The sequence below is a fragment of the Betta splendens genome, chromosome 17 (assembly GCF_900634795.4).
Source record: "Betta splendens chromosome 17, fBetSpl5.4, whole genome shotgun sequence".
Lineage (NCBI taxonomy): Eukaryota > Metazoa > Chordata > Actinopteri > Anabantiformes > Osphronemidae > Betta > Betta splendens.
This window is the reverse complement of record NC_040897.2, coordinates 3,595,667-3,619,775: the sequence shown is the minus strand read 5'-3', so window position 1 is coordinate 3,619,775 and position 24,109 is coordinate 3,595,667. Positions and strand designations below refer to the sequence as shown.

Here is a 24,109-nt window from a genome sequence, read left to right as displayed (position 1 = left end):
TAAGTCAAAGAACAGACTCAAACTTAGCTTTAATGTTAAAGTGACTGGCAACTGGACACAAAGGAAACAGCAGATAAAATGGGTTAAATGACGCAGCTAAAGCTTGGAGACGAGGAGCCACTAACAGAAGGTGTCAGGTGATGAACACAAAATGGTGGAGCAGGAAGGAGACACAGGGAGGCTGAGAGGAGGGTGGAAGCACTAACCACAAGGGTTTCAGGTTCACTCAGTGCCAGTCCACAAAGCACAGACATACATGTTGACAAGCAAACATGTGATGTGCCATGTGATCTAGTGAGCCCTGATGTCCCAATGAGACTTCATTAAGACTGTAGACTGCCGAATGCTTAAATATACAGTGAGTGATGCCCAGCAGGCCCGTGGAGAGCACCCTTCAAGCTGCTGAGACCAAACCTGACTGTAAACTGAGGCAGAAAAGAGATTGATGTGTTGGGGCTTCAGGAGGTTGTAACAGAGGACATAAAGCCTGGAGTAGTATTGATCTGTTAACATTTACCACGTCTGTTTAATACAAGGAGCTTTGGAGAAGTTATAAAGCAGCAACATTTCTCTAGTAGTATCTACATTAATACTGAATGGTTCCATGTCAGTGTTCCCTTTATTTCCATCTGGCTGCATCAGCTCCATTTGGCTGGCCTTCTATCTCTGCTTAGCCTCTGTGTCCGTCCTCACCAGTTGCTGATGGAAATATCTGGTTCTTTATCTGCTGAATGGTCAGCGACCAGTGACTAAACTAACTCTGCTACCACAGCTCACATCTTGGCTGACATTGATGTTTGCGTTTTGATTCATTGTTATTTTTATCTGATGAACAGTACGTGTACATTGGCTCCGGCAAACAGCAGTCATCTTGATTAGGTTATAGAACACAGTATCCTACAGAGGCATTAAATATTCACATGCAGCTTATTGAATGTTGTAATAAATAACAGACTCCTGTGGTTCAGGGAAACAGGCTCATCAATACTAGCAGTTCACAGCCCCTGGCCTCCAGCTCACTGCAAACGAGTGATGTTCACTTACACAAGATTTACATTTTATTAAAGATGGTCGATACTGTAATAACATTGTATTTGCAAGCACCACTCTTTTTTTCAACAACAAAACCATCACTGCATCGAGGGAACAGCAGAAAACAGGAACATCGAAGGTTTGTGTGAGAGGTGGTGGACTATTTTATACCTTGTCCTAATTGTGGTGACAATGAGGGAAGCAGGACAAAGAATCCAGCCCAGTAGGTTCTCATCACTATCAGAGAAAGCCTTACTGTGCAAAATTATACATACATCAACTATACTTTTAATACTGTAACATGTGTTAATATACTCTATACATCTGTTCTTTAAGTGCATTTTCTTCTTTGTTCTCCTACTGATACTGATGGAAAGGTCTGTGAGTGTAGATTGAATTTTGGATTTGTGTGTGAGGTTTTTAGAAAGTGGGTGAAGCTGTCAAGAAATAAGGGACAACTATAATACAATGATCCTACACATTAGCCCATTAAACTGAATATACGTTGACTGATGATCAAGCATATGCTAAACATTATTGTAAGGACACTATGGTTTGTTTATCATTTTATTTATACTTCAGAAATATCTACCATCCATTTATGTAAATCTAAATCATAAGAAGCGTCCTTCTATCGCCCCCTGTTGGCCACTACGCGTAACACCGGAAACCCTGGCTCCTTGTTAAGTGTGGTAGCGTTCTCTGGGCGTCTGGCAAAGCCACATATTCCGAGGACACTTGCAGAGGGGTTAATATTTACACCTGAGGCCAGAACCGAGGGCATCGAGCCTTGCTCCGCCTTCAACCCGCTGGAACCTCACTGTGCACACTCACTGAAGGACTCGCCCCACAGTAGTACAGGCAGCAGAAGAGAGAGAGAGAGAGAGAGAGCGAGAGAGAGAGAGATGCAGGTATTAACTGGAGGTGGAGGGGGAGCGCAGTCGCTGCTGGTCGCTGGGACGCCAAAGCCAAGAGCGCGTTATTGTGTTGATGGCTTTCCTTCATCCTTCCCTGCATAAAACCTCGGCTCCTGTTCCGAACGCAGACGCAGGTGCAGCCGCTCCCCGTCCTCGCTGCAGGCTGCCACGACCCGCTCCCATTGTCCACGCGTCGCACCTTTCCTTTCATGCCCACCGAAGAGGATTTTACGCGCCGGCGTGAAAACAACCCCACGATGTCAAATGAGATGTAACGTCGTTGGCGGATGACCTGAAGTGGTCTGCGGGCGACTCAACTACAGTAGTTGTTCCTCACAGAGAAAACCATGGCTGACCAGGTAAGGCTGCGCGCATTTCCTTTGTTAATCCCACCTCACGCGATCTCAACAACAACACCCACACCCACACACCAGGTGGGGTTCACACCTTCTGATCTGAGAGAATGCCACGGTCGATGCAGCAAACCACGGTTTCCTGAGCCGCCGGTGCGAGGGAATTTACTTTTAGGGCGCCTCCATCCAGACTCTTGGTTTATTTATCACTGTGCTACTCAGTGTTACGCGGACCATGCGAGGAGACCGTCTGCCTGGTGCTGCAGCCTGCTGAAGGTCCAAGTACATGTTCACTTGGTATTTCGCAAAGGCTGTGAACTGCATTGTGCTGTGATGGGTCCGGACTGATCCAAAGTAGCACACTAGACGTAACCAGGGTGCCACTAAAGAAGCGGGACTGCGGAGACGGAGAAATACAAACACTGCCTGTAGTATTAATGTTGCATCGTGCACTGCCTGTCCCAGTTTCACGACAGCTTGGCGCGAGGATGAGATTAAGCCGTGACACACTGGCTCAGCCCGCGGTCAAGTGTTCCCCAGAGTGGCGCCACTCAGCAAAGCCACGCGTAATTGATTAACACGTTCAATTAACCTAATTGAGCTACCTGAGCGCGCGCACGTGTTCGTGCAGTGTGTGTAAGCATTGTATTACAGGGCAACCATACCTCGACTGTACCGCTATACAGTCCTAATACCTCACATATATGTATGCGACATCTATGGGGACAATGCATTTTAAGTAAGTTTAATTCTGCCAAGAGATATTCCATCCACATCTATCATTATATGATACAACCCTAAAATAAACAGCATTACACAGTATAGTACTTGAGTTTAGTTTAGATGTCAAATACAACTGTATTTATTTCTGTATAGAAACAATACACTACATGATACACTACTGGGCTGTGCTTACTGTACAGTATCAAGGCTACGTCTGAAGTACTGCAGGTAAAAAAGCACTAACGTGATATTTGTTAGTGTTTAGAGGATGAAACATATGAAAGCTCCTTTCTATATTGATACAGTTTCCAGTTCATTTGGTGAAACCTTCCTCCAGCTGAAACCTTCACTGTAGCAGGAAGGAGTTGATTGAGCTCATTGTAAATTGTGACACGTCTCTTAGCGGTGCTTTTGAGTTGGACTGCAGAACATTCTAATACTTTCCTGTGATTGTGCCAGTCCCCTTTAATTAGAAACCACGACTGTACTCAGCTCTGCCACCAGACACCCGGGTTCCACTGGAGCTACATTAATTGTTGTATTAATATTGATGAGGGCTGTCGATGGTTGACCTGCTGTGGTATTATGCGTACTGTATGCAGGCACACGCGCACCCACTGTTTTGAAATATACGCTTCTTTATGGAAAGAACTTCAAGAACTGCATCTATTCAGAATGCATTCGTCTAGAAATGTATAAGAACATTATAACTAGGTCAGAAAACAAACACAGCCCTGACGCTGGGTCAGCAGGTGATTTTATTTCATATACTGTATTTTGTATGTAAGGTCTTACTTGGTAAAATGCTTCAAGATGAATTTTGCGATGTACTGTAGAAATGAGCTGAAAAGCAAATATGATTCAGGGATTTGCTGAATAACCTGACACGACATCACCATGTTCCATCCAGTTTGACCCTTCGGCTGCTTGTTTGACTCCCACCTGTCTCCTCCTGCCTGCAGACCTCAGGTTTTGAGCCTGTGGCTCTGGACAGGACTTGTGGTCCAAACACTTGTCTCACTTGTTTTGTGGGTCATGCTTGACTGTAGCAACACCTTAAGGCCTCCTCCTCCTCTCCTTCACCTCTTCTTGGCCTTATTTCCTTCACTCTGTGTCTTCATCAGCTTCATTCTCTTACACTGTCACTCATCTGTCGCATGTCCACTCTCATTACCAGCACCTACATATGTGGGCAGGCACAGTGCCTTGTTACAGGTACATCTGCAGCCTGCAGCCTCTTGGACTATTTCAGAGTGTGCTGAGTGATACTTCATTTTCATAACATGGCATGTGCATTTATATACATTTTCTGTCACCATTTTGTTCCAGTATGGTATGTTCCTGACGACGGCACCCCCCCTCCGGCGAGGAAGCACACCCCTGCCCGTCAAACATCAGCTGCGCAGGGAAGAGGCCGTATCAGACGACTGTGATTGGATCCCGGGCCTGGAGGAGCCTGGGACGTTGCCTATCAGTGACACAGCGGTGCCTCGAAACGAGTCCTTCACCCAGGCGGCAGCACAGTCCTCCTACCACAGCCACGGCGGCGCACTGAGAATAGTGCTCCTGGGACAGAACGGTGTGGGCAAGTCGTCGCTGGCCTTATCGCTGGCCGGCCAGTCGGACAGATCCCTCTCCATAGACTCCGAGACACAAGCCAGTGGTAATGGCCTTGGAGTGTGTCTGCATGTTCACGTGTTCAGATTTAGTTAAAATTGCCACAAATTCTGCGAGATCAGTTCTCATGAATAGTGAATGTCTCATAGCTTCGGGCTGCGTCTCACTGCCCTCCAACCTATTTCAGTCTCACTCCATCTGTCTGTCACTGAGCACCACTACAGATAATCAGCCCGGTCCTCAGGCACAGCCGGCCAATCAATACCTCAGCTACTCCAGTCATCACCGGCCGTGTACATGTGGAGTCATGTTCATTATCCACTGCTAAATAACAAGCCATGCATCAAAGATGTGTAAAAAAAGATTTATCACCTATTTAATTAACAGTTTATTATCTCTATTAAAACCTATCAATATGTGTGTCCACACACTGATTAACACCACGTTTGGCACTCGTACCTACAAATGAAGGCACCACAGCGGCTTTTTCACTTTGGAGTGAATACTGCTACATTTGTTTTGAATGGTGCATCAACAAATGGTTCAGTTTACGACAACAATAAAAACAACAGCAAATTTCAAGCTTCAACTTTTTACTTTGTCGTACAGATTCCACTGAAACCTGCTGGCAGTTTGTTTAATTGTTGAATCTCACATGCACTGTCCAACTTCTGTAAAAACCCCTTCTACATATTTGTATATTAACCAATGATCTTAGATAGAGGTTTGAAGCTAAAAAGCATAAAATAAGAAAGGCAAAAATGTTTTATTATTGACATATTATTATTTACTTATTATTAATAACAAACCTTTTAAAGTTCGAGTACAAACATCTGATCAGCACAGTTACCATCATTTGTAAATGGCCATTATTATCAATCTTGTTTGTATCACCACCCATTTCATCCTCTCCCTCCACGCCATGCAGTGGAGGCCGCCTGCGCTCACGTGTGTTACCTTGTGTTTGCAGGTGAGGGATATCAGTGCACGGTGACCGTTGATGACGAGGACAGCAAAGTCGTCATTTTTGACAACTGGAAACAAGTGAGTGACTGACTTCAGTCCTTCTGTCTTGTTGATCTCCCACTTCCTGTCTGTGTGACACACGTTTCAGTTGTGTGAACATCTACGAGAGCGACCCAGACCGGACTGTGCCTTCAGGAAAGACATCGTCTCGTTAACCTTTCCTGTTTCACGTCACACATCCGGTGAACGCGCACATTTTGGTGAAGGCTCCGATGCTGCTGCTCTGCATCATCAACCTTTGGGGCTGAATATTGTGACTGAGTTAATCCAGGCCTTGGTGATTATTTTGGAGCAGGGAAACGTTAGCTGCTGCTGGCAGCCACACGGTGACATAACAGCTTGTCAGAAGCCCCTCGTGACACTGAGGGTATTATGTAAAATCAGAAAGCATGCACTCATTAATGCCTATTAATAATAATGATGGAGCAGTAGAGTACTCTAATTAGTGTGTAGGGCGGATCATCCCTGATACAGTCTATGCCAGATGTCCACTCAGCCTTCAGAGACTCTGCCTAAGGTTGAATCAGTCACGCAGCTACATTTAGCTCTGAGGATCTTTGATGCTGTCCCTCAGTTTTTCCCTTCGCGCTTTTCTCACCCCCGACTTTGATTAGCTCTCTTCCTGCATTTCTCAAACCTCCTTAGCCGACCATGGTCTCCACTGACCCTTCTCAGCCACGTTCGAATGTGGATGGGAGTTAATTACATTTGTTATTCTATGCACGTTAATACAAGGCAGGCCACTGAGAGCAAAGCAACAGACGCAGGCCAGCGGGAGGCCTGGAACGTCTCCAGGACCATCAGCGAGGCCCAGTGCACTGGACAGCATCCCAAATCATTTGCTAAATTATGCACATGTTTTTGAACTTTGGACACATTAAACATATGCATACATATAGAACAAGCTAAATTATACGTTGTGTCATGCATATAGGTGATGTGTGTAGGCAGTCGTCCAACTGCTCAGTGCCTGTCATGGCCTTGAGCAGCATTAACTACATCCCCTCTCTAAAGAGTATGGGCTTCTGGCCTTGTAGCGAGCTGCAAGTATTCTCCGTGGGGCACCCCAGCCTACACCCAAGTTACCATAGCAACGTGCACAGACACACAAATACACACTCACATGCAGGGTTGACTTCACCAGTCACTCACGCATAAGCTCACGCTAGAACAGTCAGTGTTCAAAGCTGTTCTTTGGCTCGTTGGTCAGTGTCTCATCGCTGCCCTGCAATACAAACTGCTACATTCACCCCCAGTCATTGTTCCAAAGCTTCTGTGGTTGACTCAGACTCTAGCTGAAAGGTCTCCGCAGAGCTGTACTTTCCCTACATGCACTGTATGAAGCAAGAAACATGCGAGTTCATTGGAAGTGCAGAAACATGAATCTAGTCTGGGCTGACAGACACGGACACATCCGTGTGTGAAACGCACCAGCCTCCACATGCACAGCTGAGAGTCTGCTCAGCCAGATGCTGGGACCTTGTGAAGGCTGACGTCACAGGGCTTGGTTGGTTTAAATAAGTCATCCACGCGCCTAAAATAGATACACTGGCTCATTTGGCCTTGACCTAGTGGTCCGTGCTATCCTCTGCCTTTAGACTGACATTGGTTGTGTAATGAGGCTCCTAAACAGCCGTTTGGGATGCGTATTGTGTAGAGGATCAAGTGGAAGGCTGAGCTCATAGAAGCCCAGAGGGGACATCTCTTTATCTAATGTTTGTTTTGTTCCTGTGCCTTGAATGACAGGCTGAGGTCAGTCTAGTTTTCATTACTATTTCATAGCTTCAAATTGAAATATTTATTAATGAAACGGTGCAGCCTGAAGCAAATGTGGATGCGTATTTAACTTGTGTCCATTTCTCGTGTTAAAGCAAATTAGAGGAAATCTTAAGGGATTCGGAGGATGATACTTTTACTAGATTGTGAGGAAAGCCAGAACGTAATTTCTCAGCCACTAGTTTGGGTCTTGTGTCCCAAGAAGCCTCTTCCCCACATGCAGCATTTGTCTCCTTCCTGCTTCGCTAATGTGCAGCTTGATGACAACTCTACTGGACATTACTTAGATTCAGTCTGTGCTGGGAATCATAATGAGAAACTAGTCGCTTGTTAATAACTGTTTTGATGTCACTTGGAGAGACTACATGATCACATAATGTCATCAAACGTTCTCATTTCTTCTATGGATTTTTTTTTTCTATTTTCTAACATAAATTAGACTAATGAGGTCAGACCCATGAAACAGGCACTTACCTTACCAAATAAGATCCCCCCCACCATTTACAGGCAAGTTGGTTACTGTAATGTGAGCCACTTGTGTCTTTGTTGAAATCTCATTCACCAAAATCTTACATGCTGAGCTTTCTGAGATTCTGATTTTCCACCACTTGGTGATTTACTCACACTCAGTCACATACTGTCGCTGAGAGGCAGAGGGAGAGTGGCAGAACTGCTTGGTCCCTCAGTGCATTATATTTCATGCACTGATTGGCAGGAACTGTATTTTTGTTCAAGTGATTCCACCATTTTAGCATCAACAACTATATTCATACATTTTATGAACAACCCCAGTAAAGCACCCATTTTAGAGGCATGACTCAGGTAGAGCCTTTTCAATCTACGCTCCCAAAGCCTTTTTAATAACAACATCGTACTTACATTGTTCTGCAGGAAAATCCCCCTTTATCCAGGACTTACTGTGAGGTCAGAGGTCAACCACAGAACAGGATCCTTCAAGGATTAGCTAATGGGCGTTTCAGCGGGGTGGAGTCCCCACATGCCATCACACTAGGTATTAAATGTGGGTCATGTGGGGACACCCACCAGACCACCCCTCTGTGTAGGACGATGTGGTCATATCACGTAACGCATCATTTCTGATGCATGTGTGCGTATAGTCAATCCGGTGCAGGCTACAGCCCCTGTAAACCACTTCCTTCCTAACTATTGAGGCCCAACACAGTAAGTCAGCATCCTGTTCAGATTTTGCCTCTGTAGCTTCTGTGGCCTCTGTGCGGCTTCTTTCGTCTAACTTTACTGGTCTTCTCCTCCCCAGCCCTTCAGATAGGCAGAGTAAACGCAGGCCACAGAGGTGTGCATTCTGAATGTGTTTGCTTTTGATAAAGCTGAATAGTAGCATGAGGCGTCTATGTATTTATCTTTATATGCGTGCACGCTCTATTTGTGTTTGAGCAAGCAGGTGGGGACATGCTGACCTTTTGTCTCCATGTGAAGTCCATAAGCGGCTTTGCTTATGTATCTTGAACTGAAAAGCCAACGACTTGGCAGCCAATAGATTTCCATCGTTCGGGTTCTGTGGAACATGTTGTTTGAATAGAACACATAGACCTTGAATGAGTAGAAGTTTAAGTGCTGTAGGATGTTATGCAAATCCTGATGATCAGTGATTCACTGTCCTCACTGTTAATGGCTGATGTAGTGGCTGGTTCTGATTGGTGTCCAAGTGTTTTTTGAGTGCACGTTAATGTATCTGTGCAAAATACCTATATACTGTAATGCTCTTTGTTTGGGTTTCGAACATATTTACTTTTTGTAGTTAATGAAGACCTGAGTGTTTTACTGGTGACAGACTGGTTTATAGCATAGCATATATTAGAACCTATCACAGGTACACACAGTGTTTGTGTTTCATCCTGATTAAATCCTGGGATCGTGATAATTGTAATATTCATATGACAGAAACATACCAGGATGTACTGAGGCCCAGAGTCACTTGTTACCACCAAAATCTACAGCATTTACAAAATTATTCATTCATGAATTAAATATTGAGGAAGTGTAACCTTGTAGTCATCTAAGTTTGAGCATTGCAGCAAGAAAAAAGCTGTGGTTACGCACAAATTTCACTGCTGAGCATCTAATTCCAAAGTCATAAGTGTCATTATTGAAGGTGCTGGTGAGTCTCTGCCCAGTTCTCCTACAAAGACGATGGAAGAATCCTGGAAGACCAGAGAGCTTTAATAACAAAGTACCAATTCAAGTAGGACAGCAAACACACAATGACTCACACACACAGCGTTCTCCTCACACTTTCATTCAAGTGCTGCTTCATGTGAAATAGTGTATTCACCAATGAGAGGAACAAATAGAATCTCCTTCAACTTCATCTTCATGTCCTATTTAAAAAAAGCTGATCCTTTAAGATTAAGTTCTTCTTTAAGTAACCTCGCTAAATGCTAAATGACCCCCGTTAAACACAGTCTGTATGTATTTGTATGTGATGCAAACACTACTGCAAGTGGGCCTGGCCCAAATGTGTATGTGTGTGTGGGGGGGGGGCAACAGCAATGACAGATGGCCAGCTCTCTGTGAACACACAGGATCTGCTTAATCAAGAGAAAGAGGGAGAGAGAGCGAGAGAGGCAGCGTTGGCAGTGATTTGCTTCGGCTTCGTTTGGCAGAGAAGCGTTTTTACTTGGTAACAGTTTTTCTTTCAGGATCACTGCCTCACTCCCTGACTGATGTGTGTGTGGAGCTAATCGATGTCCACTCTGTGTCAGTGTTTCCTTACACAGATTAGACATTACTTCCTTCACCGTTTCTCCCTGTTTTGTCGTCTCCATCCCTTACTCAGACAGTGACAGGTGGCAGCTCCCCTCCCCCTCCTCCAGCTACTTCTTCCTGTCTTCCTGTGTCCTGCCAAAGCCGATGCCGAGGCCGTGGTTTCCCCATCGATATCGCTGCTTATCCCACTTTGGCCACTCAGGACAATGTGATTTTTTTTTAACCGGCATAATCTCAGGAGAGAGAATTTACCTTCAGCTATAAAAATGTAAGGCAAGGACATCCACTGGAACATGCCCCCAGACGCTTTGCAGCCCAAAGCTAGCAGGCAGATTGAGTTATATGGTGGCAATAAAAGACTTTTATATTGATTCAGTGGACACACCTTGTGGCTTCAGTCGCCTATTTCCAGATGATACATGACTTGATTGGGTTTTTAGAAATGTGTAGTGTTTAAAAATAACTCAGTGGAAAGATATAGATAAACTATAAAGCAACCCACTCACTTTCTCAGCTTCTTCGTCCTGGTAACGGTCGGGGGACTGCTGGAACCTATGCCAGCTGTCAGTTAGGTGAGTGACCATCATCCTGGACAGGTTTCCAGTCAGCCAAACACAATAGCTCATACGGTCTCATTCAACTACTTAAATTCAGTAGATCGTGATCAGTTGGCTCATTTTTCTCTTCAATGTTGGAACCTGGAGGTAACTGAGCAAAGTCTGTTGCATGACCAGGATACGGAAGTTGAGTCAAGTCTTATGTATTTGGTTTGGTTTAGGGTTGTTTTACAGACCACATGTATCGATCACAGCATTACTGATTAAACATGGACTAAACTCATAGAGCAGTAGCTTATTATGCTGAAGATGTAAAAAGGACATTATGTACCATAAGCACTGTAAACACTTTGGATGTGATCAAAAGCAGTAAATATGTCATCCAGTAACATCTAGTAGAAGTCTAATCAAATCAAATCAAAAGAGAAGATAAGTAAAATAGATAAAAGGAGAATCAGACAATTAAAAACACAGCATCAAAGCTGTGTGCTTAAAAAGACAGTAAAAAAAACTCTACTAAGTGAAGAATGAGGCTGTAACAACTCGCTGAGGTAGTGTGGAGCAAGTCAGTTTAAAGCCTTAAAAACAAAGGAGAGTAACTTAAGAGAGTTAAGAGAGTAACTGAATTCTAAAATTAATTGTAAGCCAGTGAAGAGTGTCCAGTGTTCAAAAGACGGGCAGCGGCAACAGCATGTTTAAAAGCAGTTTGAAGTGACCCAGTGTTCAAGCAGCAATTAATAAGTGCCAAAACACTGGGCCCCACATTTTTTATTCTAGTGGGTATGGTGTCGAGAGAGCACTGGGATGTTTTCATGTGCTGAACCACATCACGTAGAAGGCAAAACACATAGGAATAATTGCTGGATGAGGGAGAGTGGCCAGAACATAGCCTGATATTAATAATTTTGTCGATAAATAAATGCAGAAACATCTCAAAAAGTTTCTTTGGAAGCTTCAGGTTGGGAAGTAGCAGTGTGTGGGTTAATAACCGAATGAATTGTAGCACCAACCATGGCCGGGTAGAGGCTGTCTGATGCAGGATCGCGGTCAGGGACGCCTTGGCAGCAGGTTTCCAGTACAGCAGCTCTCCCTGTGATATTAGTAAGATGTAGCTATTTGGTTTTGACAGTTAAAAACCGACTGACAGGGAGAACACGCTGGCAGGAAGCTGGACTGACAACTGGCCAACAGGTGAGGCTCTTCCCTCCACGTTGACCAGTTTGACAGGCTGATGGTGAGGATGACAGCTGGGATTTCCCCACTAACCACTGGGTGAACAGACTAAACAATAAGTAGAGACACAGCTGAATATGTTGAACACAGAACATGCTACAAACTCACGAAACCAAACAAGCCCTGAGGGAGAACACTGAAAGAGAGGTGGGAACAAAGCAAACTAATATTAAAGCTATACTTCACTGCTTCGTTTTACAATTTATTAGCAAAAATGTGCAACAACATTTAACATTGATCTATTGGTCCAGACAAAATGAATAAGTATTACTGAATTTGTTGCTGCTAGTCACTCAGATAAGCTTCTGCTAATACACAAGCTAACGTTAGCAACATGAGCGCTAGCGCTACTGACAGTCCAAAACTTTACTTAAACTTCAAAGCTAAAAGAATAAAATGTTATTCTTATTCTTCTATATATTACTGCTCAGTGCAGTCTTGTCCCCAACGTTTTTTCTGGTTTGTCCTTAACACACGTTTCCGTCTGGCTCTTACAAGTAACCACGGATATCAGACTGCTGTAGAACTCGCTGGACTTTTGCAGAGGATTTGCTACTAAATCATCATTTCTCCGCAAACAAAATATGGAGGAATCTGAGTGTCTCTTGTTTTGGTCATCCCCATGCAAAATTGATGAAATTTTCCTTTAACCAACTTAAAACCACGGCTTTAAGCAGGCAAGCACGATATCTTAGACAAATCAAATTCCACAGAAGAACTTGGACAGAGAGAGACACAGAACTAAAACTTCAGCACTGACGGCAGCGTTTAGCATCAAATCTTATAAACCAAGTGTAGCAAGCAGGTGTATATTGCGAGCATGAACGGGCAGTGACGACACATAGACAAGGAACGGAACGGAGGCGCCCCCTGCAGGCCGGAGGAATAGAGCGCAACACAATAAACACAAACACACAGATAATCCTCCCATGAGCACAGACAGTTAACAGAGAAACGTAGACAGTGTGAGTCAGCACATCAGAGAAAAAAGTATTATTAGATCATAATCCTTCTCTGACAGCTGTTGGATTAACAGCAGACCAAGTACAGTGCACCCAAAAGCATCATATTAGTTTATGAATTGGACACAAGAATAGAGAGAGTAGTTTTGGGGCCTCATAGTATAAAGCTCAGCTTAAAACTTGCATTTTGATACAAAAATGATTTATAATGTTGCTGCTTAGTCTCTATTTGAAGACGGCATTAACAGATATGGAACAGCAGAGTAGCAGTAGCTGCGTGTCAGTGAGCCACCCCTCAACCCTGTACATGTACATGTAAGTTCATAGAAATGCGACCGGGGCCAAAGTGGGAGGGCAGCGATGGTCATGGGCAGCTCCAAGCTGCTGTTTCGGCTGGAGCCACTCAGCCTAACACAGTCCGTGTGGCAGAAAGCCCCAGTGGGATGTTGACGGTCACTGTTAAAAGGGTCAACGGATTCAAAGTGAATGTGACGGACTATATAGAGTCAAGTTGTTGATCTTCAGCTCACCTGCCTCATTTAAAAGTCATTTGTTCGTTCTGCTGCTTTTAAGTTGCACAACATAACATACTGAGGAAATGTGCAAATGCTGATTATGAACACATTCATTCAGACATTAAAAAGCTCATATGTGAGGCGTGTTTGGATCACGCCTCTACGTACGCAGTGCCTGAGCCAGAGCTGGTGTTCTTTCCCTAACGTGTGTGTGTGTGTGTGTGTGTGTGTGTGTGTGTGTGTGTGTGTGCGCGCTCTCACCTCTCCAGGACCTGTCCACCATGCCGTGTGACGTTTGTATCCTGGTTTTCTCAGTAACTGACAGGCGAAGTTTTCACCGCACAGCGCAGCTCCGCCTCCTCCTTAGGGAGTCCCAGCCACACCTGCCAATCATTCTGGCCGGCAACAAGAGTGACCTCGTCCGCTCCCGTGAAATCAGCTCAGAAGGTGGGTGGAGCCCAACTAGCCTGTGACGTGCTACCTCTTCCCTTGTAGGTTCTACTTATTTCTGACTTGCTCAGAAACACAACAAACTGCCTTTCTACCAAAAACAGCTTCTATTTTAGTTGACTGTACTGTAGCAGCTCCTCTGCTGGTCTGGACTCTGTGCAGGAGACAAGGCCTCTTTTCTCCCATATGCACTAATGACCCCTGTCACATGTTCCTTCCTTGGATCTTCTCTTGTCAAACTTGCTCAAATCTTTACTGTATGTTGCCCATTTTGTTCTGCTTTTGACACACTAACACCCACTAACAGGTGGCTTGCTGAGATACAATTGGTGTTATTCACATCACCCGTCTGTGATTAGTATGTTAAGCTTTATCCTTGTTCCTACCAACCGATACATTAGGAACATTTTCATTTATATACAGTGAAAAGCCAGCCATTTTTGTTTTTTGATTTGTTTAGTTAGCTACATCTGATGAATGAAGGGTTAGAAGTAGTAGTAGTAGTTGTAGTAGTAGTAGTAGTAATTGGTGATGTCACACAGTCTTCATCTCTTGTGCATGTGCATCTCCAGACATTTTTAATCTACCTCTTTGTGCTACTTCACCTTTCCTCTGTTGACTTGAGAATTATTTTTAACACAGGGTTAATCTACAGTGTTACTATTTACCTCATTTACCACAGTGTGTAAAACATTCAGATCCATTACTGGCAGCTGCACAGAGAGAGCATTCCAGCCTTTAACACTGGCCAACATCAAGTAAAGGCATCGTTTAGTCCTAGTGTTGTGGTAAACGTGATGCAGCCGTCGTAACCTGATCTTAACCATGTCCTGCCTCGGGAAAGACAGGGAGATTAGGTTCAACTTCAGTAACAGATCTCAAATACAGAAGGTTTCAGGACATGGTTTGTTTTGCATTCATCCAAATTCGAGCAGTGAAGCAGAACGGCTGGTGGTTGATCAAAAGCCACTGCTGACCGACCGCATTATTGCCCCTTTCCAAATATTGAAACAGGTCTGTGTCTGCTGTACATACGCCTCAAACCAGTACTAAAGTGCTCAAAAAGTCAATTTTTCTTAATACGGCCTTAAATGTAAATGTTTGAAAACGCTTTTTAAGCACTTCTACAAATGGAAAATCTTTTTTGTAATTACACTGGACCCGCAGGTACGATCGATCACACGAACACACACACACACACACACACACACACACACACACACACACACACACACACACACACACACACACACACACACACACACACACACACACACACACGCACACACGTAGGCTGCTCTGCATAATCACTCATCCGTCCCTTCTGTTTTCTTTCGTCGTCTTTTTTGGGTCATTCGTCTCTTTTCTGCTGCATTCAGCCATAAATCTTCCCCCAAGCCGACATCACGTACCTTCCAGTCTCTTGAGGATCTGTCTTGATCATTAAAACTAATTCCGTCTTTACAGGAACACACGCTCTGTTGGTAAAGTGCTGATAGGAGATAAATCCTCCTGTGTATTGGTGGTTATAAGGACTGCAGCACGGTCTGCTTCTGTGTTTGTCTCTGCCATGTTGCATTACTGCACTAATCACTCCCAACCTGATCGACTTGTCATTTTATTGACGTTTGTGGCCGTCACTGGGTAGGATGTGGAGGTGGGTAGAACCTGGACATTTCACCACCCCTGGCTGTTCAAGGAAGCTGACTGCAGTCTGTCTGTGGGAGAAGCCAGTGTTCATTTCTGTTATTACAGTATGCTTGATAGACTCACATAGAGACACAAGGGTGTTTTTTGTGTTGTCTGTTCTGGTAACTTGCTCCTAATTCTGTCCACTATGATTCACTGTCATAATAGTGTTGAATATTTTCCATATATCTTTGCACAAAACAAGCTCTTAGCACAGAATGAATGGTAGATGAAGCATGTGGAGCAGCAGTGGATCCATTTAGTGCTGCTTGGAAACAGGCAGAGATCAGACCACAGGTATGTTCTAGTTTCGTCATTGTCTTCATCAGTGTGACAGAGAATGGCTCCATTCACTGCAGTATGTCACCACACAAATGGCACCATGGTCACCTTTTTGAATTACTGTCTGCTCACAGCAGTTTGTAAATGCATCCACTGCCATAAAACACTGACATGCAGTTTTTCACAGGAGTTAAAACACTACGTCACCTTTTGTATCTGGACGGTCTCTAAGTGGAGCATCTTCCTCTCATAAGAACGCTGCTCTTCTCACTTCTTATATTTTTGTCATGCACACAGGCATAATCACTGTATCTAATGTTAGCCAGCCTGTTTGTGTTAAAAGGAGAGGATTCACAGACGTGAAGATGCCTGAGAACAGTGCTTCATGGTTTGAACGGGGGCCTCGGTTTGCAGACATGTGCATCTGTGCTGATTTTTAGAAAGGCAGAACTATTGGCTAATGTTGCATTAAATCATTGTGTTCGGCATAGACTTTCCCAGGGAGGCTGTGAAGTGTGATCCCCCTGTAGTTGGAACATACTCTCTTGTCCCCCTTTTTGTGGGGCCGGGGGACAACCACCCCTGTTGTCCCTTGGCCACCAGGCGCTCGCATGCGAGCCCCAAAACGGCCTCAGGTGTTGGGCCCCGGCTGCTCCATACCGGGACCTTGGTCCTTGTTGGTTTTCTTTTCATAAGGGGTTTGTGAACCACTTTTGGTCCGACCCGCCTTGGGAGACCCTACCAGGGGCGATAGGGTGGCGGTTCAAAGAGGAGTTACTCTTAAAAGACGGAGGTGACCTGTTTGAGGCCAACAGTGTCCACTATTTGGTTTGAGAGACTAAGACTCGACCCACATCCTTTTCTAATGCTAATACTTTTTCTCTCATCTGTCCCCACAAAAATCACAGCCACTTCACAAAGGTCCTCAGAAACATTTCCTGCACATCACATCAGTCTTGTTGCCAGTTCTGTCCTTTACAGCAGCAGCTTTCTGCTTTAGACTTAAATGCGTACAATGAAGTGACTGCATTTAACATCTGATCTTTAGATATTAAGTAGCTTCTAAGGCTAAATGTAGTGAAGTAAAAAATGAGCTTGCTTAGCAATAATACAGAAAGTTGTTCCAATGAAATAGTTTGGGGTAATTTACATCATAATAAGCATTATTTATGATGAATTCTGCAGATGTAGAACTCACCATAGGACTAAAGAGTAAAGGTAATTAATGTGACACACGCCCTTGAATGTAGAGTCAACGTGAGGGTTGAGACGTGAGAGTGACCACGACCAGTGGAACCACAGGACACGTTGTTTCGGGTCAAATCCTGTGTCTTGCGTTGTTGTGTGATTTAAATAGAAGCAGCAAGTGTAAAATCTGTGCACTCTGGCGCTTCACAACACTGTCGACTTGAGTTTAATGATGGGAGAGGAGGAAGAAGAGGAGGAGGGTGAATAATGAGAGATTTGCACTGAGTTCCATGCACAGTCCCCCATCTAGAAGCAGCATTGAAACAGCATAGAAGCATCAGTGTGGTCAGCAAAACGAGGCGCTCCATCCTGTTCCCACGGACCTGACAGTATGTTCCCACTGGACCGACCACATGTCCCGTTTTCTGATATATGAGCGTGACAGAGGAGGCTGACGGGCCGGCCTGGCTGCCTCACAGTGCTGAACTCATAAAGTCTATTTATGAATAAAAAAAAACTGACGTTTTTATGCTGCTCTATTTCTCACCTTCCTCCATCGCTACCTCGACTTTTCCATCCTTAACACCCAAAGATACACCTGCTGTCACACTACATACACGTTGTATAAAGAGGAAAAATATATCCCCTGCCTGAAAGAGTCGATTCCAGGCTTGGTGTTCGTCATTTGTGCCCCGGCTCCTCGGGGCTTTGCATCTTTTTGCTGAGTCGGCATTCTTTCTATCTGCCTTTCTCTCCTGTCCATCTGCCCTCTTCTCTCTGCTCTTGCTTCTCCATCTCATCTGACATCTTGCAGGTCATCTCTTTTCTGCATCTTTCTTTTTTCTCCATGACTCACATTTTTTATTAGTCTTCTGTCTTCTATAACCTACGTTTGTTTCTGTCAGCAAACAAGTCGGAACCACCGGCATTAGCACATTTTGGAGACCGCTGTCATCTTCTCTCTCGCTATTTCCTAATAAAGTATCACTGCTTGATCTGGGTTCTCTTGGCTGTGGGAGAACAAATTGGATATAAGAACATAAGAGAAGTAAGCAATAGTTGGTTTATCTGCTGGAAAGACCTGATATTAAAGTTCCACAATGTGTTCAAAAGTTGTGGAAGCATAAACAATAACGATTCTCTGCTGCATCCTATTGTCTCTGCTCTTCATTGGGGGATTGAGTAATAGACTCATACAATGTGGCTAGACAGTAGAATGTAGATCGATGAAAATCCCTAAAGTGTTAGATCAGAGGTCATTAAAGATTCCAAATAAACAAACAAAGGGAGCTTTAATTAGGAAAAATAATGTTTAAAGTTAAATATGCTCAATCATTCCAAAAGCAGGACCAAACAACCTGATCTCTGTTTTTTTTCTGGAATCCAAAATGTCTTTCTGTTTTAAATTGGGAAGGTAAAAATGTTTTAGGTTTTCACTGTCTTGACTCGGGTTTTGCCACTCAATTGTAAAAGAGCTGTAACTTCCTGTTCTCTGCTTTTATTATGAAAGTCTTGTTTTCGTTTTCCTTAATAGTCTTCATTCTGGTCACTGTTAACCTTTTCTTGTGCTTGAACGCTGCCATTCGTTCAGACCTCTTAGCCATGTCTTTATCAGTTATTGGAGGTTTCTTGGTCAGAAGGAATATTTTGGACCTGGCCGCTCAAAAGGTTTTTTGTAGGGAGGATCTGCTTGTGTTTCAAGCTGAAGGAGATGTTTGTCTAGACCCTGACTCAAATAGTTTATTCGTTAGAGGGCGATGTGTTGTGGTCCCCTTTTGCCTCCCGTGCCAGACTCCAGCTTATGTTCGATGTTCTTTTAACAAAAAGTCAATGAAATGACTTCTGAAATGATTAACTTAACAGAAACAGCAGTTGTGCTTCTCTGCAGCCTTGTTTGTTCTGATGCTGCGTGGTGTGGATGTCTGCACTCTGTTCTTAATGGTCTATACACTGCCAGTCTGTCGGTTCACTCAAAAATACAATAGGTCAATAGGTTCAAACTGTCTTTCTGACACAATTACAGTATATACAAAAGTGGTGATATATAATTTTAATAACACTAATACAATAGCATTCATAGACTTTTACTGCAGCAGCCACTGCTCTCCTCACTTTGATTTCTCCTCATTCTTGAAAGGCCTTCACTTTTCCTCACTCACCGGGCACACTGCTCTCTGATAGAACTCAAGGTCTAACTGTACTGCAGAACAAACACTCCACCAGGGAATAATGCAGGATTTTTACTTGCTACGCTATCAAAAAAGTGAATCAAGAATAATTTTTTAATCCATTTTTCAGCATCTGTCTGCATCTGATGCTTTTCTCTTGTAAGGCTCCGTAGAAGAGTAATCTGTCTACACTGTAATCCACTCAGTGCAGAATGTTTAAATCTGTCAGGGCTCACATCTGCCGCGGTAACAAAGCCAGTCTGAGATTAGTGGGACAGAAAACCTGCTGCCACACTGAGCCCAGAAGCTGGTGCTCTGCATTTTCTAGTCAAACCAATGGAGGGAGTGGTGTCCTTGGTCTCCTTAGTGGCGCCTTAAGGGAAACCGACGGGTGGCGTGGGCTGCTTTTACTGCGTTTCCACCGCAGCTGTGAGGATGGACACCACACACACAGACGAGGGGATAAAGTCAGAATCATCTGAAGTGATAAAACCACGGTCCTCCCCTAGAGGAGGTCCCTGTACACACCTCCCATTGAAACCAGGAATCAGATCACAGGGTTGAAACTGGGACGTGTACAGTCCCCGTCCCCTTTACTCTGTCTGCAGCAACTGTGTGAAAAGAGTTTGGGTTTTAGGACCAAGATGCAGTGCTGCTCAAAAAGATGTGTCTATTGGGTTTATTTGTTAACAGGGCAAACAAATATCAGTATTGGACTTAATAGAAAGGTCTGATCATGCTAAACACATGGTCAGATCTCCAGATCAGGTATGTATGAGGTTAGACATAAGAACCACTCACTGTCTCCATATGCATTATGGATTAAGGTTTTGTTTTTATGCTTTGCATATTAAAAATTGGCATTGTTCCCTGAACATAGATGATTTTAGAATGCATTCGGTCTGTCAGGTATTATGATCTGTGTCCATCTGGATTAGGTTCGGATTTCTTTCTTCTCCTTTCACTCTTGCCTAACCCATCATTAGGTGACATTGCTGTGGGTCAGCAGCTGTTGTGTGTGAGGCTTATTTTACCCAGATTACATCTAGTTCTGTTTTTTTATAACATCTGAGCAACATAAAAGCAGCCATGTACAACATGGTGATCACAATATTACTGAGAATTTATTGAGATACCAGAGCTGAGCTGTAAATAATTTTTGTCCTTGTCCAGAATAATCTGCTTTTCTAAAATAAAAGAATCTGTATTGGAAGCTGAAGCAAGTGCTGCAAGCGTTCCCTGCAGTGTTCACGCAGTGGAACCTTTATTGTGAAGTCTTTTTTGCACACAGCCTCCTTGATGTCCAGCGACCACTGAGCTGAGCAGTGAAGCAGGTTGTAAAATAAATACCAGCATTTGTGTAACAATGTGTGTGCGTGAGCTCCTCTTATCATACTGGTTTGTTTGACCAGTGACGAACGGGAGCTTTTAGGTGAGATAGATGTTCCTATCTGGAAACACACATACAGCAGACAACATGCGCCTCATCTGAGCTGCATCCAAGAGATTTCCACTTCTACCACTGAGCCAGTGATGACATTACACTGACTTTCAGTGTAATAAAGGTCCATTCATTCATTCTAAACCTTTGGTCTTAATGTAATATTATGAATTGTAGTAAACATCTTGGTATGGCTGAAAACGTACACTTCTAGTAAGTGTAGTACTTAGGAGTGACAGTGTGGTGAGACACAACACGCACCATCTGGATTATTAGCAGGCTGTGGTTGGTTTACTTGATATGACGTCTTTAACATTCATGTGACTGACCAATTGACATTTGCACCTTCTCTCCTCAGAGGCTCAGTCCAGTGCCCTGATGTTCGACTGCGTCTACCTGGAGCTGTCGGCCTCTCTGGACCACGGTACCAACGAGCTGCTGGAGGCAGCAGTCCGGACTGCGAGGGGTGACTGCGTGGGCCCCGGCTGGACCGACGGCGACCCGGGAGCGGGCCGCAGAGAGAGCCTGACGAGCCGGGCCAAGCGCTTCCTGGCCGGGCTGGTTCCGCGCTCATACGGCCGAGACCGGGACCGCTGCCGCTACAGGGAGATGAGCCGCCACCGCGGCAGCAAGATCCTCCGGCAGAAGTCTCGCTCCTGCCACGACCTCAGCGCACTGTGACCCACACACGCAGGCAGAGAGACACTCCCACACATTTCCACACCAGATTGCAAAATGAATGGGAGGGAGGGTGTAGGATGGAGATGCCAGCGTAGGGAAGGCCATGACTCAGGAGGTGGAGGATTCATACTGATTAACAGTGGCGCTAAAAAGGTCGGTGAGTGAGAAAATGTTGGAGAAAGAGATGAAAAGGTGCCACACCTCAGCACCAAAGCGCCAGTCAGACTCCTTTAGCGCTCCAGCTGCTGGCGACTGGGGAGGAACAGTAAGAATCCATCATCTCCTAATGACAGGAGGAGGAGGGGGGAGTCGCACCGCGATGCTGACGGGGAAAAGGCGGGGAACGGGGAGTCACACACACCCAGTAGCACGCACTGATTCTGTAGACTGATAGCGACCTGTAGACCCTGTTTTCTAGCATGCTGAATAGATGATCCAAGATGTGACCCGTAGGACACTGGACTTTCTGAACCTCCAAAGTCTTTAGCTAATGCACAATCCAGCTAGTGACTCTGGCACGATCGAAGGCAAGACCCTTTATTTATTCATCTGTGCTTTTCTAGCCATAATCTCTCAGTCACACCCACCTTTTATGTTTAGTACTGATTTTAAAACGGTTTGAGGAAATCACCAATGACATGTTCACCTGTGACTTTTATACAAGACTGAAAGCATCATCCTAAGCCATATTTCTGCTGAATGCATGGTATGCAGTCAGCACAGTGAACCCTTTACCGTCGGATGAGGAACCACTCACCAACCTGCCCGGCGGCTGCTGGATGCTGTCTCCGCTTTCCTTCCACCCGCTGCCACCGTGCTGTGTGGAGGCTGGGCTCTGTGGAGGCTGGGCTCTGTGGAGGCTGGGCTCTGTGGAGGCTGGCCACACAGGTGTTGAACGTGCTCTGGAATCGAGCGTGGCAGCGTCACCGGTGCTCACTCATCCGTCACCGTCTCCTGAGCACGCTCGTCTTTCCATTCAGAATAAAGTCAGTTTTGCTTGACATCTTGAATGAATGTCTTGTCCTTTCTTTACCAGTGCTATGAAATTAATGTTTGATGAATATGGAGCCCAACGTTTCTTCATTAAATAAAGTTACAAATGAAAGCTTTGAAAATTGACAAAAGTAAAAGCAAACTTTAAAGGAAAGAAAAATACACTAAGCAATAATATTTATTTTATATTGTAAACTTTATATTCCTTTATTAGTATTTCTAGTATTTCAGCTGTCAGTTAAATGTTTGCCATGAAATGTTTCAAATTAACAAAACGAAAAATGCATTGTTATTTTTTGACTTCTGATTAAATAGAACATCTGTTAATCTTAAATCATAAAAGTCACACTTCACACATAAAATTTCATCAAGCTCCCACCTGATGAAGGCTACGAAGAGGATGGTCCTCAGTCACCTCCTACTCAGGTGAGCTCAGCACTGGACCCGCTGCAGTTCGCATATCGACCAGGCATCGGGGTGGATGACGCCATCATCTACCTGCAGCATCGGCCCTGTCTCACCTGAGAGTCATGTTTTTTGACTTCTCCAGTGCTTTTAACACCATCCAGCCATCACTGCTGAAGAGGTGCTCTTGTTTTGTTTTCTCCACGCCCCACTTGGGTTTGGTTTCTTATGATGTCACTTCCTGTGTTTCTCAAGTGCTAATTGGTATTTGTGATTTTGAGTCGCCTGTGTTTTTGACTGTTTAAACCCTGCCTTTTTGTTGACCCTTTGACCCTGGTGTGAGCGCGCTCAACCCTAGCTCTGTGAGAGCAGTAATTCCCTGCTCAGTGCGGGCGTAAAGCAACGTTCCTTGCTCCACAACGCCTCCACTCAGTTCTTGTGCCCTGTCAAGGAGCATTCCTCCCCACAGCCATTAGGCTGTACAATACATCACTGCACTGACACACAATTGTCACAATCTGTTGTTGTGCAGTGTCTCGGGTCTCAACCATTCACATGATAATGTGGCACTGTGAATATGTAGCGTACGTGGAGACAACATTGATGCCTCATTCTTGCACAATTTATTACTGTTGTAAGTGTTCTTAATGTAAGTATGTACAAGACAAGTAGTACTGTTGTTTCTGTTGTTGTTTCCTTTTCTGTCCTGTCATTTGTCATGGCGCTGCTGTAAACACACCAAAGACCCGGCCCTCTGTTTTCTGTGTCTGGTCGGGGTTTCACTGCTTCCTTGACGTGGTGGTACCTGCTACTCCAGCCAGTCAGAATCAATACTTATAATATTGATATGGAATCTACCAAATATGCCAGATGCACAACTCAATTAATGATTAATTAAAACAAACTTTTCAATATAACCATTTTAAAACAGAATGTTTGATGTAGTCCCTAATGAATGATCTGTGATGAATTTATTTTTACTTGCTGTGTTTTTATGAAAACATTGTTTTAGCACATAGAAAAACCTGTAAGAGCAGAGCTTTGACAGGGATGAAGTTCTCTGGCATGAGCTTTTGTTCTATTTGTGTTATTTTAAGTCAAAATGCCTGAAGATGATCCTAAAAAAGTCCTAAAAAGTCTGGGAGCAAAGCAGAAAGTCTTTATTTGTCTGTGGTTAAGTCAAGTGATTGGTTTGATTAAAGTGTTCTGTTTAATGATACATTAACCTTTAGAGTAAGCTGACAGAGGCCTTTGCTACGCTGTAACAGAACACATGAGCATGAGGCATAGAATGTGATGCAAGTCATCCTGCGACAGAAGTCTGTCAGTACGACCTTAAGTAAAAAACTTGATTTA

At 44.2% G+C, this 24,109-nt stretch overlaps 1 protein-coding gene across 2 annotated transcripts; it reads left to right on the top strand.

The window, feature by feature from the left end:
- The first annotated feature begins 1,751 nt into the window (after window positions 1-1,751).
- rem2 (RAS (RAD and GEM)-like GTP binding 2) lies at window positions 1,752-22,365 on the top strand. 2 transcript variants are annotated; one of them, XM_055503802.1, is made up of 5 exons: window positions 1,752-2,308; window positions 4,355-4,604; window positions 5,613-5,686; window positions 13,726-13,903; window positions 21,033-22,365. In XM_055503802.1, the coding sequence occupies exons 1-5, from the start codon at window positions 2,297-2,299 to the stop codon at window positions 21,353-21,355; spliced, it is 837 nt and encodes a 278-aa protein (XP_055359777.1). In that variant the 5' UTR covers window positions 1,752-2,296; the 3' UTR covers window positions 21,356-22,365. The 2 variants fall into 2 exon arrangements, with proteins under 2 accessions (XP_055359777.1, XP_028988363.1); XM_029132530.3 differs by having other exon boundaries at window positions 1,756-2,308; window positions 4,355-4,688.
- Window positions 22,366-24,109: the final 1,744 nt, after the last annotated feature.